The sequence below is a fragment of the Ursus arctos genome, unplaced genomic scaffold (assembly GCF_023065955.2).
Source record: "Ursus arctos isolate Adak ecotype North America unplaced genomic scaffold, UrsArc2.0 scaffold_22, whole genome shotgun sequence".
Taxonomy (NCBI): Eukaryota; Metazoa; Chordata; class Mammalia; order Carnivora; family Ursidae; genus Ursus; species Ursus arctos.
The window spans coordinates 54,183,841-54,196,931 of NW_026622897.1; the positions used below are offsets into that span (position 1 = coordinate 54,183,841).

Genomic DNA, 13,091 nt, shown 5'->3' on the forward strand with positions numbered 1-13,091 from the left:
GTATGTAACAAACAATAGATAACTTTATGCAGCATTGTCCCAATTGTGTTAAAATAGATACACAGTGAAAAAAATAAAAGGGAAGAATGACAAACGATAATCTTGATTGATTCTGGTTGGTGGGATAAGTCATTTTTTAAAAATTTTATCCCAATCTTTTATATTATTTTTTATTTTTATAATCAGGAAAAAAATGTTTTAAGTTCAAACGTGTGAGGCCACACCTGGAGCCGTCAATTTGTCTCAGAGTTGGGATGTGGAGATGAGTCATCTTGAAAGGAGAGGGAGGGGACAGCTGGGCTTTGAATAGGGCTGCCTTTGAAGGGGAGGGACAAGCACTGGATAGGGTGAGGACTGATCAACCCAGCTGGAGTTCAAACCGGAAGCGCTGACGGTGGCACCCTACGGGGCAAAATCCTGCCGCAAGAGCCGGGAATAACGTGGCAGCTGCAACTCGCCCTCAAAGCCTGCCAGACCCAAGTCACCCCCACGGCCCTCCAGCCGACGCCCTGGCTACTTCCCGCCCCTTGCCTCTCCCCATTGGTCCGCTGAAGCTCTTTGGTTTCCGGGGCCCGCCCCTCTGGGGCCTGCGAGAGGCGGGACGCTCCCTCCCCCACTTCCACCGCTTCCGCGGGGGCAGCCATGCTGAGAGTGGCGGGCGGAAGAGGGTGGAGCCGTTGGTTCTTTGCACCACCGCTGCGGCCTCTCCCAGTGTTTCTCCGCCGCGCGCTATGGGAACCCAATGGAAAGAGTGATTTACCACTTGGGAGCTGGGCGTTTGTATGAAGTGCCGATGTTTCCTGCACTGTCTCCAGTTCCCTGGAGGCCGGTGGGTTTTAGTTTTCTAGAGGTGATGTCATCACAAAACCTTTCCAAGGTCCTAATGCCCGTGGTTAGGATCTCAGAGCCATTGAAAATCAGAGATCCTTAGAGATAGGATGACCATATAACTTATTGTCCAAACTAAATAGCTTTGAGACCCTAAGAGGATGCTATTAATAATTACGATTGGCACAACAGTCATAATTGTGGGCTATTCTGGAACTTAAATAGCCACCCTAGAGATCACCTGGTCCCAGGCCCAGCTCTTTTATTTTGTTAATTTGTGGTAAAAGGTATATAACATAAAATTTTCCATCTTAACCATTTTTAGGTGTACAATTCAGTGGCATTAATTTCATTCACAGTGTTGTGCAACCTTTTACCTATATCCAAAATTTTTCATCACCCTAAATGGAAACTAGTAAGTGATAACTACCCATTACCCACTCTTATTAGCCCCTGATACTCTTTATTCTGTTTTGTGTCTTCAATTCACCTATTCTTGATATTTCACATGTCCTAAGTGGAATTATGCACTTTCGTCCTTTTCTGTTTACCTTCTTTTAGCATGGTGTTTTCAAGGTTCATGCATATTGTAGCTTATATCAGTACTCCATTCTGAATTATGGTTGAGTAATACTACATTGTATGGATATTACACGTTTGTTTATTCATTCATTAGTTGATGGACACGAGTTGTTTCTACCTTTTGACTGTTATGAATGCAACTATAAATACCTTCATTCAAGTACTTGACTCTGCTTTCAATTCTTTTGAGTATACACTTAGGAGTGGAATTGTTGGATCATATGGTAATTCTGTGTTGTAACCTTTTGAGGAACTGCTTTACTGTTTTTCACTGTACCTGGACCATTTTATATTACCACCAGCGATGTATGAGGGTTCCAATTTCTCCACATCTTCACCAACACTTGTTACTTTCCATTTTTTTGTCTTTAGTTTTTATGGCTATCCTGGTAGGTGTAAAATATTACCTCATTGTAGTTTTGGTTTGCATTTACCTTATGACTAGTGATGTTGAGCACCTTTTCTTGTGCTTATTGGTCATTTTTATATCTTTTCTGGAGAAATTTTCATTCAAGTCTTTTGCGCGTTTTTGAACTGTTGAGTTGTAGGAGTTTTTTATTTTTTGATTTTTTAAAAATTTATTTGTTATTGTTATTAAAGTGTATGTAAGACTTCTTTATAAATTCTGGAGATTAAACCCTTCCTGGTTATATAGTTAGCAAATATTTTCTCTCATTTTGTGGCTTGTCTGTTCACTCATTTTATAGTGTCCTTTGATGCACAAAAGTTTTTAATTTTAGTCAAGTCCAATTTACCTATAATTTCTTTTGTTGTCTGTGCTTTTGGTGTCATATTTAAGAAACTATTGCCAAATGCAAAGTCATGTGGCCCATCTCATTTTACAGATGGAGAAAGTGAAGTGTACAGGGGGAAAAGCCTGAGCACTCAAGGTCACTGTAAGTTAATAACAGCTGGGACTAAAATCTGAGTTCTGTTCACAACCAGTGATAAATATAAGAAAACACACACTTAAAAAAAATCTTTGAGTAGAGTTTTACCTTCAATAATAAAATAATAGAATAGAATCTTTAGAACAACTTTGCTCCTAGACTAAATAGAAAAGGCTGTATATAGTTCAAATTATTATGATAGTAGATAACTCTGACTGGATAATTTGGGGGTCAGTATTAAACAAACAAACTAATGAAAATTGATGTCTTCGATAAAGAAACAAACAGGATCGTGGCTTACTTCAGGACATAACGTCTAGAGAATGGCACTTTAATTCATAGCCTAGGAAACTAGGATTTAGAAATCTAAATCTGGGGCACCTGGGTGGCTCAGTGGGTTAAGCATCTGCATTTAGTTCAGGTCATGATCCCAGGGTCCTGGGATTGAACCCCACATCGGGCTCCCTGCTCAGCGGGGAGTCTGCTTCTCCCTCTCACTCTGCCCCCTTACCCCTCTCATGCTTGCTCTTTCTCTCTCTCTCTCAAATAAATAAATAAAATCTTTTTTAAAAATCTAAGAAAGGAAGAAAGAAAGAAAGAGAAAGGAAGGAAGGAAGGAAGGAAGGAAGGAAGGAAGGAAGGAAGAAAGAAAAGAAAAGAAAAGAAAAGAAAAGAAATCAAATCTAAATCTTTCCTGGCTGAGTTACCTAAGGAACTTCCTACTGAAGCCAAGGGTCAAAATGTCAATTTCACTTTAATTTTTTTAACCAGTGTATATTAATAGAAATTCCTTTCCAAAAGTTGGCTTTTTTTTTTTTTTAAAGATTTTATTTATTTATTTGACAGAGATAGAGACAGCCAGCGAGAGAGGGAACACAAGCAGGGGGAGTGGGAGAGGAAGAAGCAGGCTCATAGTGAAGGATCCTGATGTGGGGCTCCATCCCATAACGCCGGGATCACGCCCTGAGCCGAAGGCAGACGCTTAACTGCTGTGCCACCCAGGCGCCCCCAAAAGCTGGCTTTTTAAAAATATTGGGCACACATGTCTGAAGTTTAAAATCCTCTTATTCAGCAAATTTCTATAGAGAACTTTAAGTCTTTTAGGGTCTTCTTGTATTTCCACTGATTTGTAAATACTGGGAATTTCTCTTTCTCTGACATTTACATGGTATACTCTGTTAGGACTTAAATAAGGCTAGTCCTCCTATCATGTATCCAACTCAGCACAAATGTGTTGTATATGTAATGACAATTCTTCCCCATCACATTCATTTCTGGACATTTAAAAAGAAATGTATTTATTTAATCTCTACACCTAATGTGGGACTCAAACTCATGACCTGGAGATCAAAAGTCGCATGCTCTTCTGACAGCCAGCCAGCTGCCACCATTTCTGGACATTTTTAAATAACATCATTTTTTCCCCTTCAAGACTATAAGGTTTGTGAGAGAGAACAATTAATTAGAAATCACAAGGTAGGAGAGAGGAATTCCCAGACTTTGTCCTAATCAAAGTAAGTGGTAATGGTGGTGGGGTCATTGATATATTATGTTGTGCTTTTAAAAAGAATATGGAAGCTTATACTTTTGGAAATTTAAAAAATATTTCTGTCCAAAACAGAAGCTGCATTCACTCAGCATTTAATTTTATAAGTAGAGAAATTGCCAATAATATCTTCCTCTTTTAAATCTTTCCACCAACTTTCCCACCCCTTGAGCCAATCTTCTATCAGAATCAGCTTTAAAAATAAACAAATCTGAAAGAAAAGTGGGTATAAATATGATTTTCGTACCTGCAGAGAATATCTCTTCTCAGGAACATAAAAAAGCATAATAATTATCTCCTTTGCTCCTTCCCAAAATTTCTGCAAAGAATTATAGTTAGTATTTTACTTTATTCTCCCCAAAAATGAGACCTTTATAGTACAACATGTTTTCTAGTTCAATCTCTCTGATGAGCATATGAAATCCCTTGGTTTTCGGACTAGAATAGTTTCACTCCAGTCGGTGGGGCTACAAGATCTGATATCTTACCAAAGGTTTGTTAAAAACAGGATAACAGGCCCCAGTGGAGTCACTTATCCTAAGCCCCATGCGACCAAACTTAAGTGTTGGCTCTCCCAGAAATCGAATCTTAAATCAGTCAGTCAGACATAGCTTAATCAGCAATAGTCGAGTCATCTACTTTGATAGACCCTTGCCATCCCCTAAGGGAAAATGATCTTGCCATAACCAGTCCTCTTTTTTGTCTAGTATAACTTCCTTGTTACCACTCCTATAAAAGTCTTTCACTTTGTACAGCTCCTCAGAGCTGCTCTCTGTCTGCTAGATTGGATGCTGCCTGATTAATGAATATTGAATAAAGTCAATAAGATCTTTACAATTTACTCAGTGGAATTTTGTTCCTTAACAAGTTACTCATACTTAGAGTTGCCAGAATTAGCAAAATAAAAATAAGGATACCCCGTTAAATCTGAATATAAAATTTTAAGTGAAATTTAATTTGGCATCCTAAATATTTTTTAAGGATTTTATTTACCTATTTATTTGAGAGAGAGAGAGAGAGAGAACGTGTGTGTGTGTGTGTGTGTGTGTGTGTGTATGTGTGTGTGTGTGAGTGGGGGGGGGGGTTGGGGCGGGAGCAGAGGGAGAGAGGAAAAAGGACAAGCAGATTCTGCACTGAGCATGGAGCCCAACATAGGGCTCAACCGGGAGCCCAGTCCCATGACCCTGAGATCATGACCTGAGCCCAAATCAAGAGTTGGAGGCCCAACTCACTGAGCCGCCCCGGCATCCTATATTTTATCTGGCAACCCAATCCGTTATACAACAATATTTTACATTTATTATTTCAATGTCTTTAGTGAGTGCCACTAGACTAAAACATTGGGCTAGGCTTTGTAGGTCAAATGAAGGTAAAATTTGTGTCCTCAAAAATTTATAATTATTGGCAGATACAAGGCAGGACACTGAAATCATATATGAGCAAATAAAAACTACACATATAATAATATTTCTACAAAGTGTTGTCATTCTGTGTGTAGTTTGTTTCTTTGAATTTTGAATATTGATCCCTTCCAGTATATTTGTATTCCTAAGAACAAGAGAGTACTTCCTGTATGGTAAAGCTCTGTCTTGAAATCAGCCATGGCTTTTGCCTGTTCCTTGCCACCAAAGCATAAATACATGGTATTGAACAGGACTGTCCATTATTTTAACTCCCTATATAGTAAAATGAAAAATTAGAGAACTAGACATTCAAATGCTCTTTTTTCATTAAATTTGCGAATGTGCTTTATCTTAATTTGTAATTGCTATTTAATTAATAGTAGTTTGTCGTACTTGAGCTTTTGGTAGGAATTTAATGTAATTTTATGGTCCCTAAACAATTACTTAAGAAGATGGTGCTTAAAGAAATCTTGTTAAAACATCTTTTAAAAAGGTGGAAGGGCATCTGGCTGGTTTAGCCCTTGGATCATGTGACTTAATCTCAGGGTTGTGAGTCTGAGCCCCATTTTGGGTGTAGAGATTACTTAAAAATAAAATCTTTAGGGGCACCTGGGTGGCTCAGTTAGTTAACTGTCTGCCTTCAGCTCAGGTCATGATCCCAGGGTGCTGGGATCAAGTCCCACACAGGCTGTCCGCTCAGCGGGGAGTCTGCTTCTTCCTTTCCTTCTGCCTGCTGCTCTCCCTGCTTGTGCTTTCTCTCTGTCAAATAAATAAATAAAATCTTTTAAAAAAATAAAATTAAAAAAAAAAGAAAGAAATCTTGTAACCCTTTTGCAACTGATAAACTGTTTTGCAGTGTAATTTCATTCCATATGAGTTTATAAGGAAAATGGCTTAGTAGTTCAGATACTAATGTTAAGTTTTTCATAAAATACTATATAAAAGGGGTGGTATTCAAGGGGGGGGAGAGAGTGACACCTCTAAAAATGATTTTCATTATTTTTTCATCTCTTTCCTTCCAAATGATAGTAACTATTGAGTTTTTTCTCTGTCTAGGCAATGTGCAAAATCCTCTACAGGCATTACTTAATTTAATTCTTATGGAGAAACCAAGGGTAAAGAAATTAGAGATGTGATTCAATATTTTTGGAGGATTGCTGGTGACCTTGTAAACACTGACAACAGAAAGCACAACAACATACTTTTTTTTTTCTTAGATGAACAGTTTTAAACCACTCAATTATGAAAGCAGAGATTTGGGTTAAATATTAGGAAAAACTTCCTGATACTGAGGAACTGAAATTTTCTTCACTATATATACTGAAGAATCAGTTGATATTTATATGCCCGCAAGCTGATAGAGATTAAAGAACCCTATAGATAGTCTCTCAGGTCAGTAATTCTGAGAAAAGGAGTTTGCCTAGAGACCAAGGAGGGGAACTTTACCTGCTTTGTGTGTTGCTTTCTCTATGGCTTCAGCCCCACCTCCACTTACCGTGGAACTTTGTACTAAGCCATCTGCTTCAATGCCTACTTCTAAGATAAACTGGTAATTATTTATCTCTAGCTATTTGCATTCTTACTTCAAATGGAATATGTCTACAGCTAAACTCACTGTCTTCCTCTTTTTCTTGACCTTGTATGCCTCTAGTTGCTACCTTTTTATTTTCTTTCCTTCTCTTAAAAAGCTTAAAATTCCTTAAATGAGTCTTCACTTCTTTCTTCTGTTACTTAATCTCCCAGTTCCTCCTAAATTCAAATCTCGCTTTTGTCTTCCTCACTCCATTGAAACTTTTCTGACTCAGGCCACTGGTGACCCTTAAAAAAAACCCCTTTTATTAAGGGATGGCTGGGTGGTTCAATTGGTTAAACGTCTACCTTCAGCTTGGGTCTTGATCCCAGAGTGCTGGGATCTAACCACCAACACCCACCCCTCTCCCCCCCCCCCCCCCCCCCCCCCGCCCCGCCAGGGCTCCATGCTCAACGGGGAGCCTGCTTCCCCCTCTGCCTGTTGCTCCCCTGCTTGTGTGCGTGCTGTCTGACAAATAAATATAACTTAAAAAAAATAAATTAAAAAACCCTTTAATTGAGATATGATTTACGTATGATAAAATCACTCATGTTAAGTGTACAGTAATTCACTGATTTTTAGTGAAATTTACAGAGTTGTACGGTCATCACCACAACCCAATTTTAGAACACTTCTCTCATCCCAAAAAGATCCCTGTGCCCATTTGCAGCCACTCACCTTTTGAGAACAGATTTAAAGAATGATTTATGATCATAACATATGTTTTTGCTCTGATGTTTTTGGTACTGCTGACCATACCGTTCCTTTTGAAACATTCTCTTCCCTTCTTTCTGACCACCACTCTCTCCTGGTTTTCCTCCTAACTTTCTGGTATTTCTTCACAGATTACTTTCTCTAACTTTTTATTTTATTTTATTTTATTTTATTTTATTTTATTTTATTTCTCTAACTTTAAATATTTCTATTTCATAGGATTCTGTCCTGACCTCTCAGCCTACATTCTAATTAGGTGATCACATCCGTCCTCATGACTACAATTGCCATTTGAACGTGAAGATTCCAAAATCTGTTTCTAGCTCAGACTTGGGTTCTAAACTCCCAACTAGTGGAGTATAGTAGTAAAAGACTTATCACCAACAGTGGGTCTTCTCTCGAGCTCTGGTTATAATAAAATGTAAATAGAAAACTCATCGGGGTGCCTGGGTGGTACAGTCAGTTGAGTGCCTGACTCGGTTTTGGCTCAGGTCGTGATCTCAGGGTCATGAGATTGAGCCCCAAGTCAGGCTCACGCTCAGCTTGGGGTCAGCTTGAGTTTCTCTCTCCCTCTCCTTCTGTCCCCTCCCCCCTCCAAACAAATGAGTAAATCTTAAAAAAGAAAAGAAAAGAAAACTCATTAAAATAGGACATAAATCCTGGGGCACCTGAGTGGCACAGCGGTTAAGCTGCTGCCTTCGGCTCAGGGCATGATCCCGGCATTGTGGGATCGAGCCCCACATCAGGCTCCTCCGCTATGAGCCTGCTTCTTCCTCTCCCACTCCCCCTGCTTGTGTTCCCTCTCTCTCTGGCTGTCTCTGTCTCTGTCGAATAAATAAATAAAATCTTTAAAAAAAAAATAGGACATAAATCCTGTTCTTCTTGGAGGAGGAAATTATGATTCACCCATATCTAATTAAATTTCAAAGTAGTGGAAGAAATAAGAAATATATATACGATCTCTAAAGTCTATATACCATAATATACTCTTCTTAGCAGATCTTGTAAGTTAGAGTTTTAATGTACCTGCATCTCTATTACTTACTTTATTCTAACTTATTTTTCTTTTTCTTTTTCTTACATAGCTGTGTCACCAGGAGATTGATGTAAACCCGAAAGCCAGGACCAAATCTTTTTTTGCTTTGTCCTTTCATTAGGAAAGCACAGTTCTTGGTACCAGTAGGCAAAAGTGTTTGTAGAATGAATAAATCAACAAATGAATGCATCAGGCAGAGCGTGCTTGAAACTGAACTGATGTGTTAATGTAGTGAACGTTGGTGGTGGGCTGCCAAATGTCGTTTTCAGTCTTTTCCTCCTTATAACAAAATTACAGTTTTATTACAATGATCCATCTCCCTCCACAGAGCCATATGCTTTTGTATTTGTCATAGGAATCCCATTTCTCTTTCCGGCGACAGACTTAGGGTAGGGATACGAAGAAATTCTGGCCAGTGAGCTGTAATAGGGAATCTGCTGGGGGAATTCCAGGGAAAGTTTTTCACTTATAAATAGAGATACATAGAACCATCTTCTCTCTTTGGACATCATAGTGTCTAGATGTGTCAACCTGAACTATGACAGCCATCTGGTCATTATCTGGTATCTAAAGAAAAAGTCAGTATGCTGAGGAAAGCAGAGTAAAAGGCAGAAGAACCTGGTCCTTGCAGACATTGCGAAGGGGAAATTAACCAACTCTGAAAGTGCCATAGCTTGGAACCTCTTCATGTGATTTGCCCTATTGTTGAAGCTTTTTAGAGTTGGGTTTTCTGTTTCAGGCGAAGGATTCCTACCAGATAATGTTAGTAAATGAATAACATAGCAAACAACCTATGTCTTTTTTTCTCTCTTTCTCATCTGACTCCAGAGGAGTGTGGACAAAGGGCACATGTCAGCCCTGTTTGTATTGGAATACAGCTACAATGTAGATGTTCTTGTGAGCCTTCTCTGGAAAGACTGTTTACTAAAGTTGGTAGTCTCAGATCTGGGCAACAAAAACAACAATGTAGGATCTTGCTTTTGCTGGTGAAAATAATGAGACTTTTCAGCCTGGCTCTACTACACAATGCTGGCATTTTCAGCACAAGGGGACAGTCCTAATAGTAATATTTTTCAGGAGACTTGAAGATATATATTGACACTGGTTCTTTGTAGTTATTATGTTTATACAAATTTCAGAACTTTTACCTTTTTCTCCTCTTCCATCTACTTAAATTCTACTAATATGCCAAGATGCAACTGAGATTTCATCCTTGTCATAAATATAATGCATCATGAGGTAACCTCTCCTCTAATCTGTTAATTGCCTTAGTAGTTTATTTGGCAGTTGGTCATGCAATGCTTGGTGAGATCTCAATTTATTGTTTTAAAATGTTGTTCAAACCTTTATTAAACTTTTATTTAAAAACACTTTTTATTTAAAAATTATTTTATTTTATTTTATTTTTATTCCAGTATAGTTAACATTTAAACTTTTCCTATGTCTTTCCTTTTCAACTACATTGTAAGCTCCCCTATGGCTGAATACATGTCAAGATATCCTCACACAAGCACCTCATCTACCGGATAATAAACTGTCAATTTACTAAATTATCAAATAAACAAATGATTATTGGGGCACCTGGATGGCTCAGTTGGTTAAGCATCTGCCTTCCACTCAGGTCATGATCCTGGAGTCCCAGGAGCGAGCCCCATGTCAGGGGCCTGCTTCTCCCTCTGCCCTCCCCACTCATGCTGTCGCGCTTACTCTCTCTCTCAAATAAATAAATAAAATCTTAAAACAATAAATAAACAAATGATTATTTATGTTTTATTGTAAATTTTTAATTTAAAATGTTAAGAATGTGTAGAGGGAAGAGATTTAGCAAAGGAGTTAGAAATCTCATTAGAAATTTTCTTTGTATTTTGTTGCTGAGAGCTGAACAGATTTTTTGGATTACAAAAATATCTTTCCTTTACCTCTTAAGTATATAATAATTCAGTGGTAATAGGTATGGAGAATCAAATAAGATAGGATTTGTTTTAGTGTTTATATGAAGTTGACCCTCATGCTTTGTTTTCTCTCCCATCTCCTCAGCACAAAGCATATTACACATTAAACAATGTGTAGAGACTTGGGACTAGGCTCATGAGTATTTATCATACTGTTATATTTTTAATAGACTTTATCTTTTAGAGGACTTTTATGTTCATAGCAAAATTAAGAGGAAGATACAAAGGTTTCTCAAATATCTCCTGCCCTGACACATGCATAGCTTCCCCCATTATCAGTATCCCCAACTAGAATGGTACATATGTTAGTACTGATGAACCCACATTGAACTATTATTGTCACCCAAAGACCACAGTTTACATTTTGTGGATTTGGGCAAATGTATAATCCACCATTATACAGTGTAGTATCATACTGAGTAGTTTCGCTGCCCTAAAAATCACCTATTCAACCCTCCCTCTCTCTTAACCCCTGACAGCCACTAATTCTTTTATTGTCTCCATCGTTTTGATTTTTCCGGAAACATGAACATTTAACATAAACATGCAGTTAACATGAACATTAAAACTCCATTTTGGGGGCACCTGGGTGGCATAGTCGGCTGAGCATCCAACTCTTGGTTTCAGTTCAGATTGTGATCTCAGGGTCATGGGATTGAGCCCCAGATTGGGCTCTGCACTCAGCGCGGAGTCTGTTTGGGACTCTCCCTGTCCCTGCCCCTCTTCTGTCTCTCTCTCAAATAAATGAATAAATTTAAAAAACAGAACAAAGCACTTTTTTATCCTACCATCAATCAGGATAAAATAGAGGTGCTTGGCTGGCTCAGTCAGTGGAGCATGTGATTCTTGATATTGGGGTTCCCTATGTTTACTTTTTTAAATGAAATATAATTCACATATCATAACATTCACCATTCTAAAGTGCATAGTTCAGTGGTTTGTATTGAATTCACAATGTTGTGCAACCATCACCACTATCTAATTCCAGATCATTTCATTGCCCCAAAAAGGAAGGGGCGTGTTAGCATACGCGGCCTTTTGCATTCAGCTTCTTAGCATAATGTTTTCAAGTTTCATCCATGTTATTCCATGTATCAGCACTTCATTTCTTTTTATGGCTAAATAATACTCCATTGTATGGATATACCTGCTTTTTTTTTTACCCATTCATCAGTGGATAGGAATTTGAGTTGTGGGTGCCTGGGTGGCTCAGTCAGTTAAGCATCTGCCTTCAGCTCAGGTCATGATCCCAGGGTCCTGGGATCAAGTCCTTAGTTGGGCTCGGTGCTCAGTGGGGAGCCTGCTTCTCCCTCTACCCCTCCCCCCTGCTCATGATCTCTCAAATAAATAAAATCTTAAAAAAAAAAAAAAGAAATTTGAGTTGTTTCTACTTTTTGGATATTAGTAATAATGCTCCTATGAACACTCAGGAGCCCCTTGTACACACAGGTTTTTGTGTGGACATATGTTTTCAATTCTCTTGAATGTATACCTAGAAGTAGAATTGCTGAGTCACACGGTAACCATATGTTTAAAATTGTGAGGAAGTACCACACTGATTTCCAAAGTGGTTGCACCCTTTTATATTCCCAACAGCAATGTATGAAGGTTCAAATTCTCTATGTCCATTCTAATACTTGTTATTTTCTGGTTGTTTTTTTTTTTTAATTCTAGTCACTTATGAAGTGGTATCTCGTGTTTTTTATTCATATTTCTCCAATAGTTCATTATATTGAGCATATTTTCATCTGGTTATTGGCCATTTATGTATCATCTTTGACAGTGTTCAATTCTTTGTCCATTTTTAATTGGATTGTCTTTCGATTGTTGAGTATAAAAGTCCTTTATATATTCTGGATACTAGACCTTTATCAGATTTATGATTTGTAAATACTTTCTTCATTCTGAGTGTTGTCTTTTCACTTTCTTGGTAGTATCCTTTGGTGCATAAAAGTTTTTTTTTTTTTTAAAGATTTTATTTATTTATTCGACAGAGATAGAGACAGCCAGCGAGAGAGGGAACACAAGCAGGGGGAGTGGGAGAGGAAGAAGCAGGCTCCCAGTGGACGAGCCCGATGTGGGACTCGATCCCATAACGCCGGGATCACGCCCTGAGCCGAAGGCGGACACCTAACGACTGTGCTACCCAGGCGCCCCTCTCTTCTCTTTTTTTTAGGAGGAGGGGAGGGGCTGAGGAAGAGGGAGAGAGAGACTCTTAAACAGACTCCACACCCACCTTGGAGCCCAACATGGGGCTTGACCTCACAACCCTGAGATCATGACCTGAGCTGAAATCAAGAGTCAGATGCTTAACAGACTGTGCCATCCAGGGGCCCCTGTTCTTTCAGTTTCTTAAGGTGGAAGTTTAGGTTAGTGATTTGTGGTCCTCCTTTTTAATATAGGCATTTATAGTTATGTTTTTCTTTAAGTACTGCATTTGCTGCCTCCCAAAAGGCTTTGTGTGTTGGGGTTTTCTTTAGTTCATTTCAAAGTGTTTTCTTTCTTTCTTTCTTTCTTTCTTTCTTTCTTTCTTTCTTCTTTCTTTCAGTTTTTTTTAAAGATTTCATTTA

General features: G+C 38.5%; 1 protein-coding gene across 2 annotated transcripts in view; it reads left to right on the top strand.

Moving 5' to 3' along the window:
* The first annotated feature begins 652 nt into the window (after positions 1-652).
* Positions 653-13,091, top strand: part of RAB6A (RAB6A, member RAS oncogene family) — a 96,263-nt gene continuing 83,824 nt past the window's right edge. For both annotated transcript variants that reach the window (XM_048217297.2, XM_048217296.2), the window contains exon 1: positions 653-829. In XM_048217297.2, coding sequence (XP_048073254.1) covers positions 783-829 — 47 coding nt within the window. In that variant the 5' untranslated portion in view covers positions 653-782. The remainder of the gene's footprint in view (positions 830-13,091) is intronic.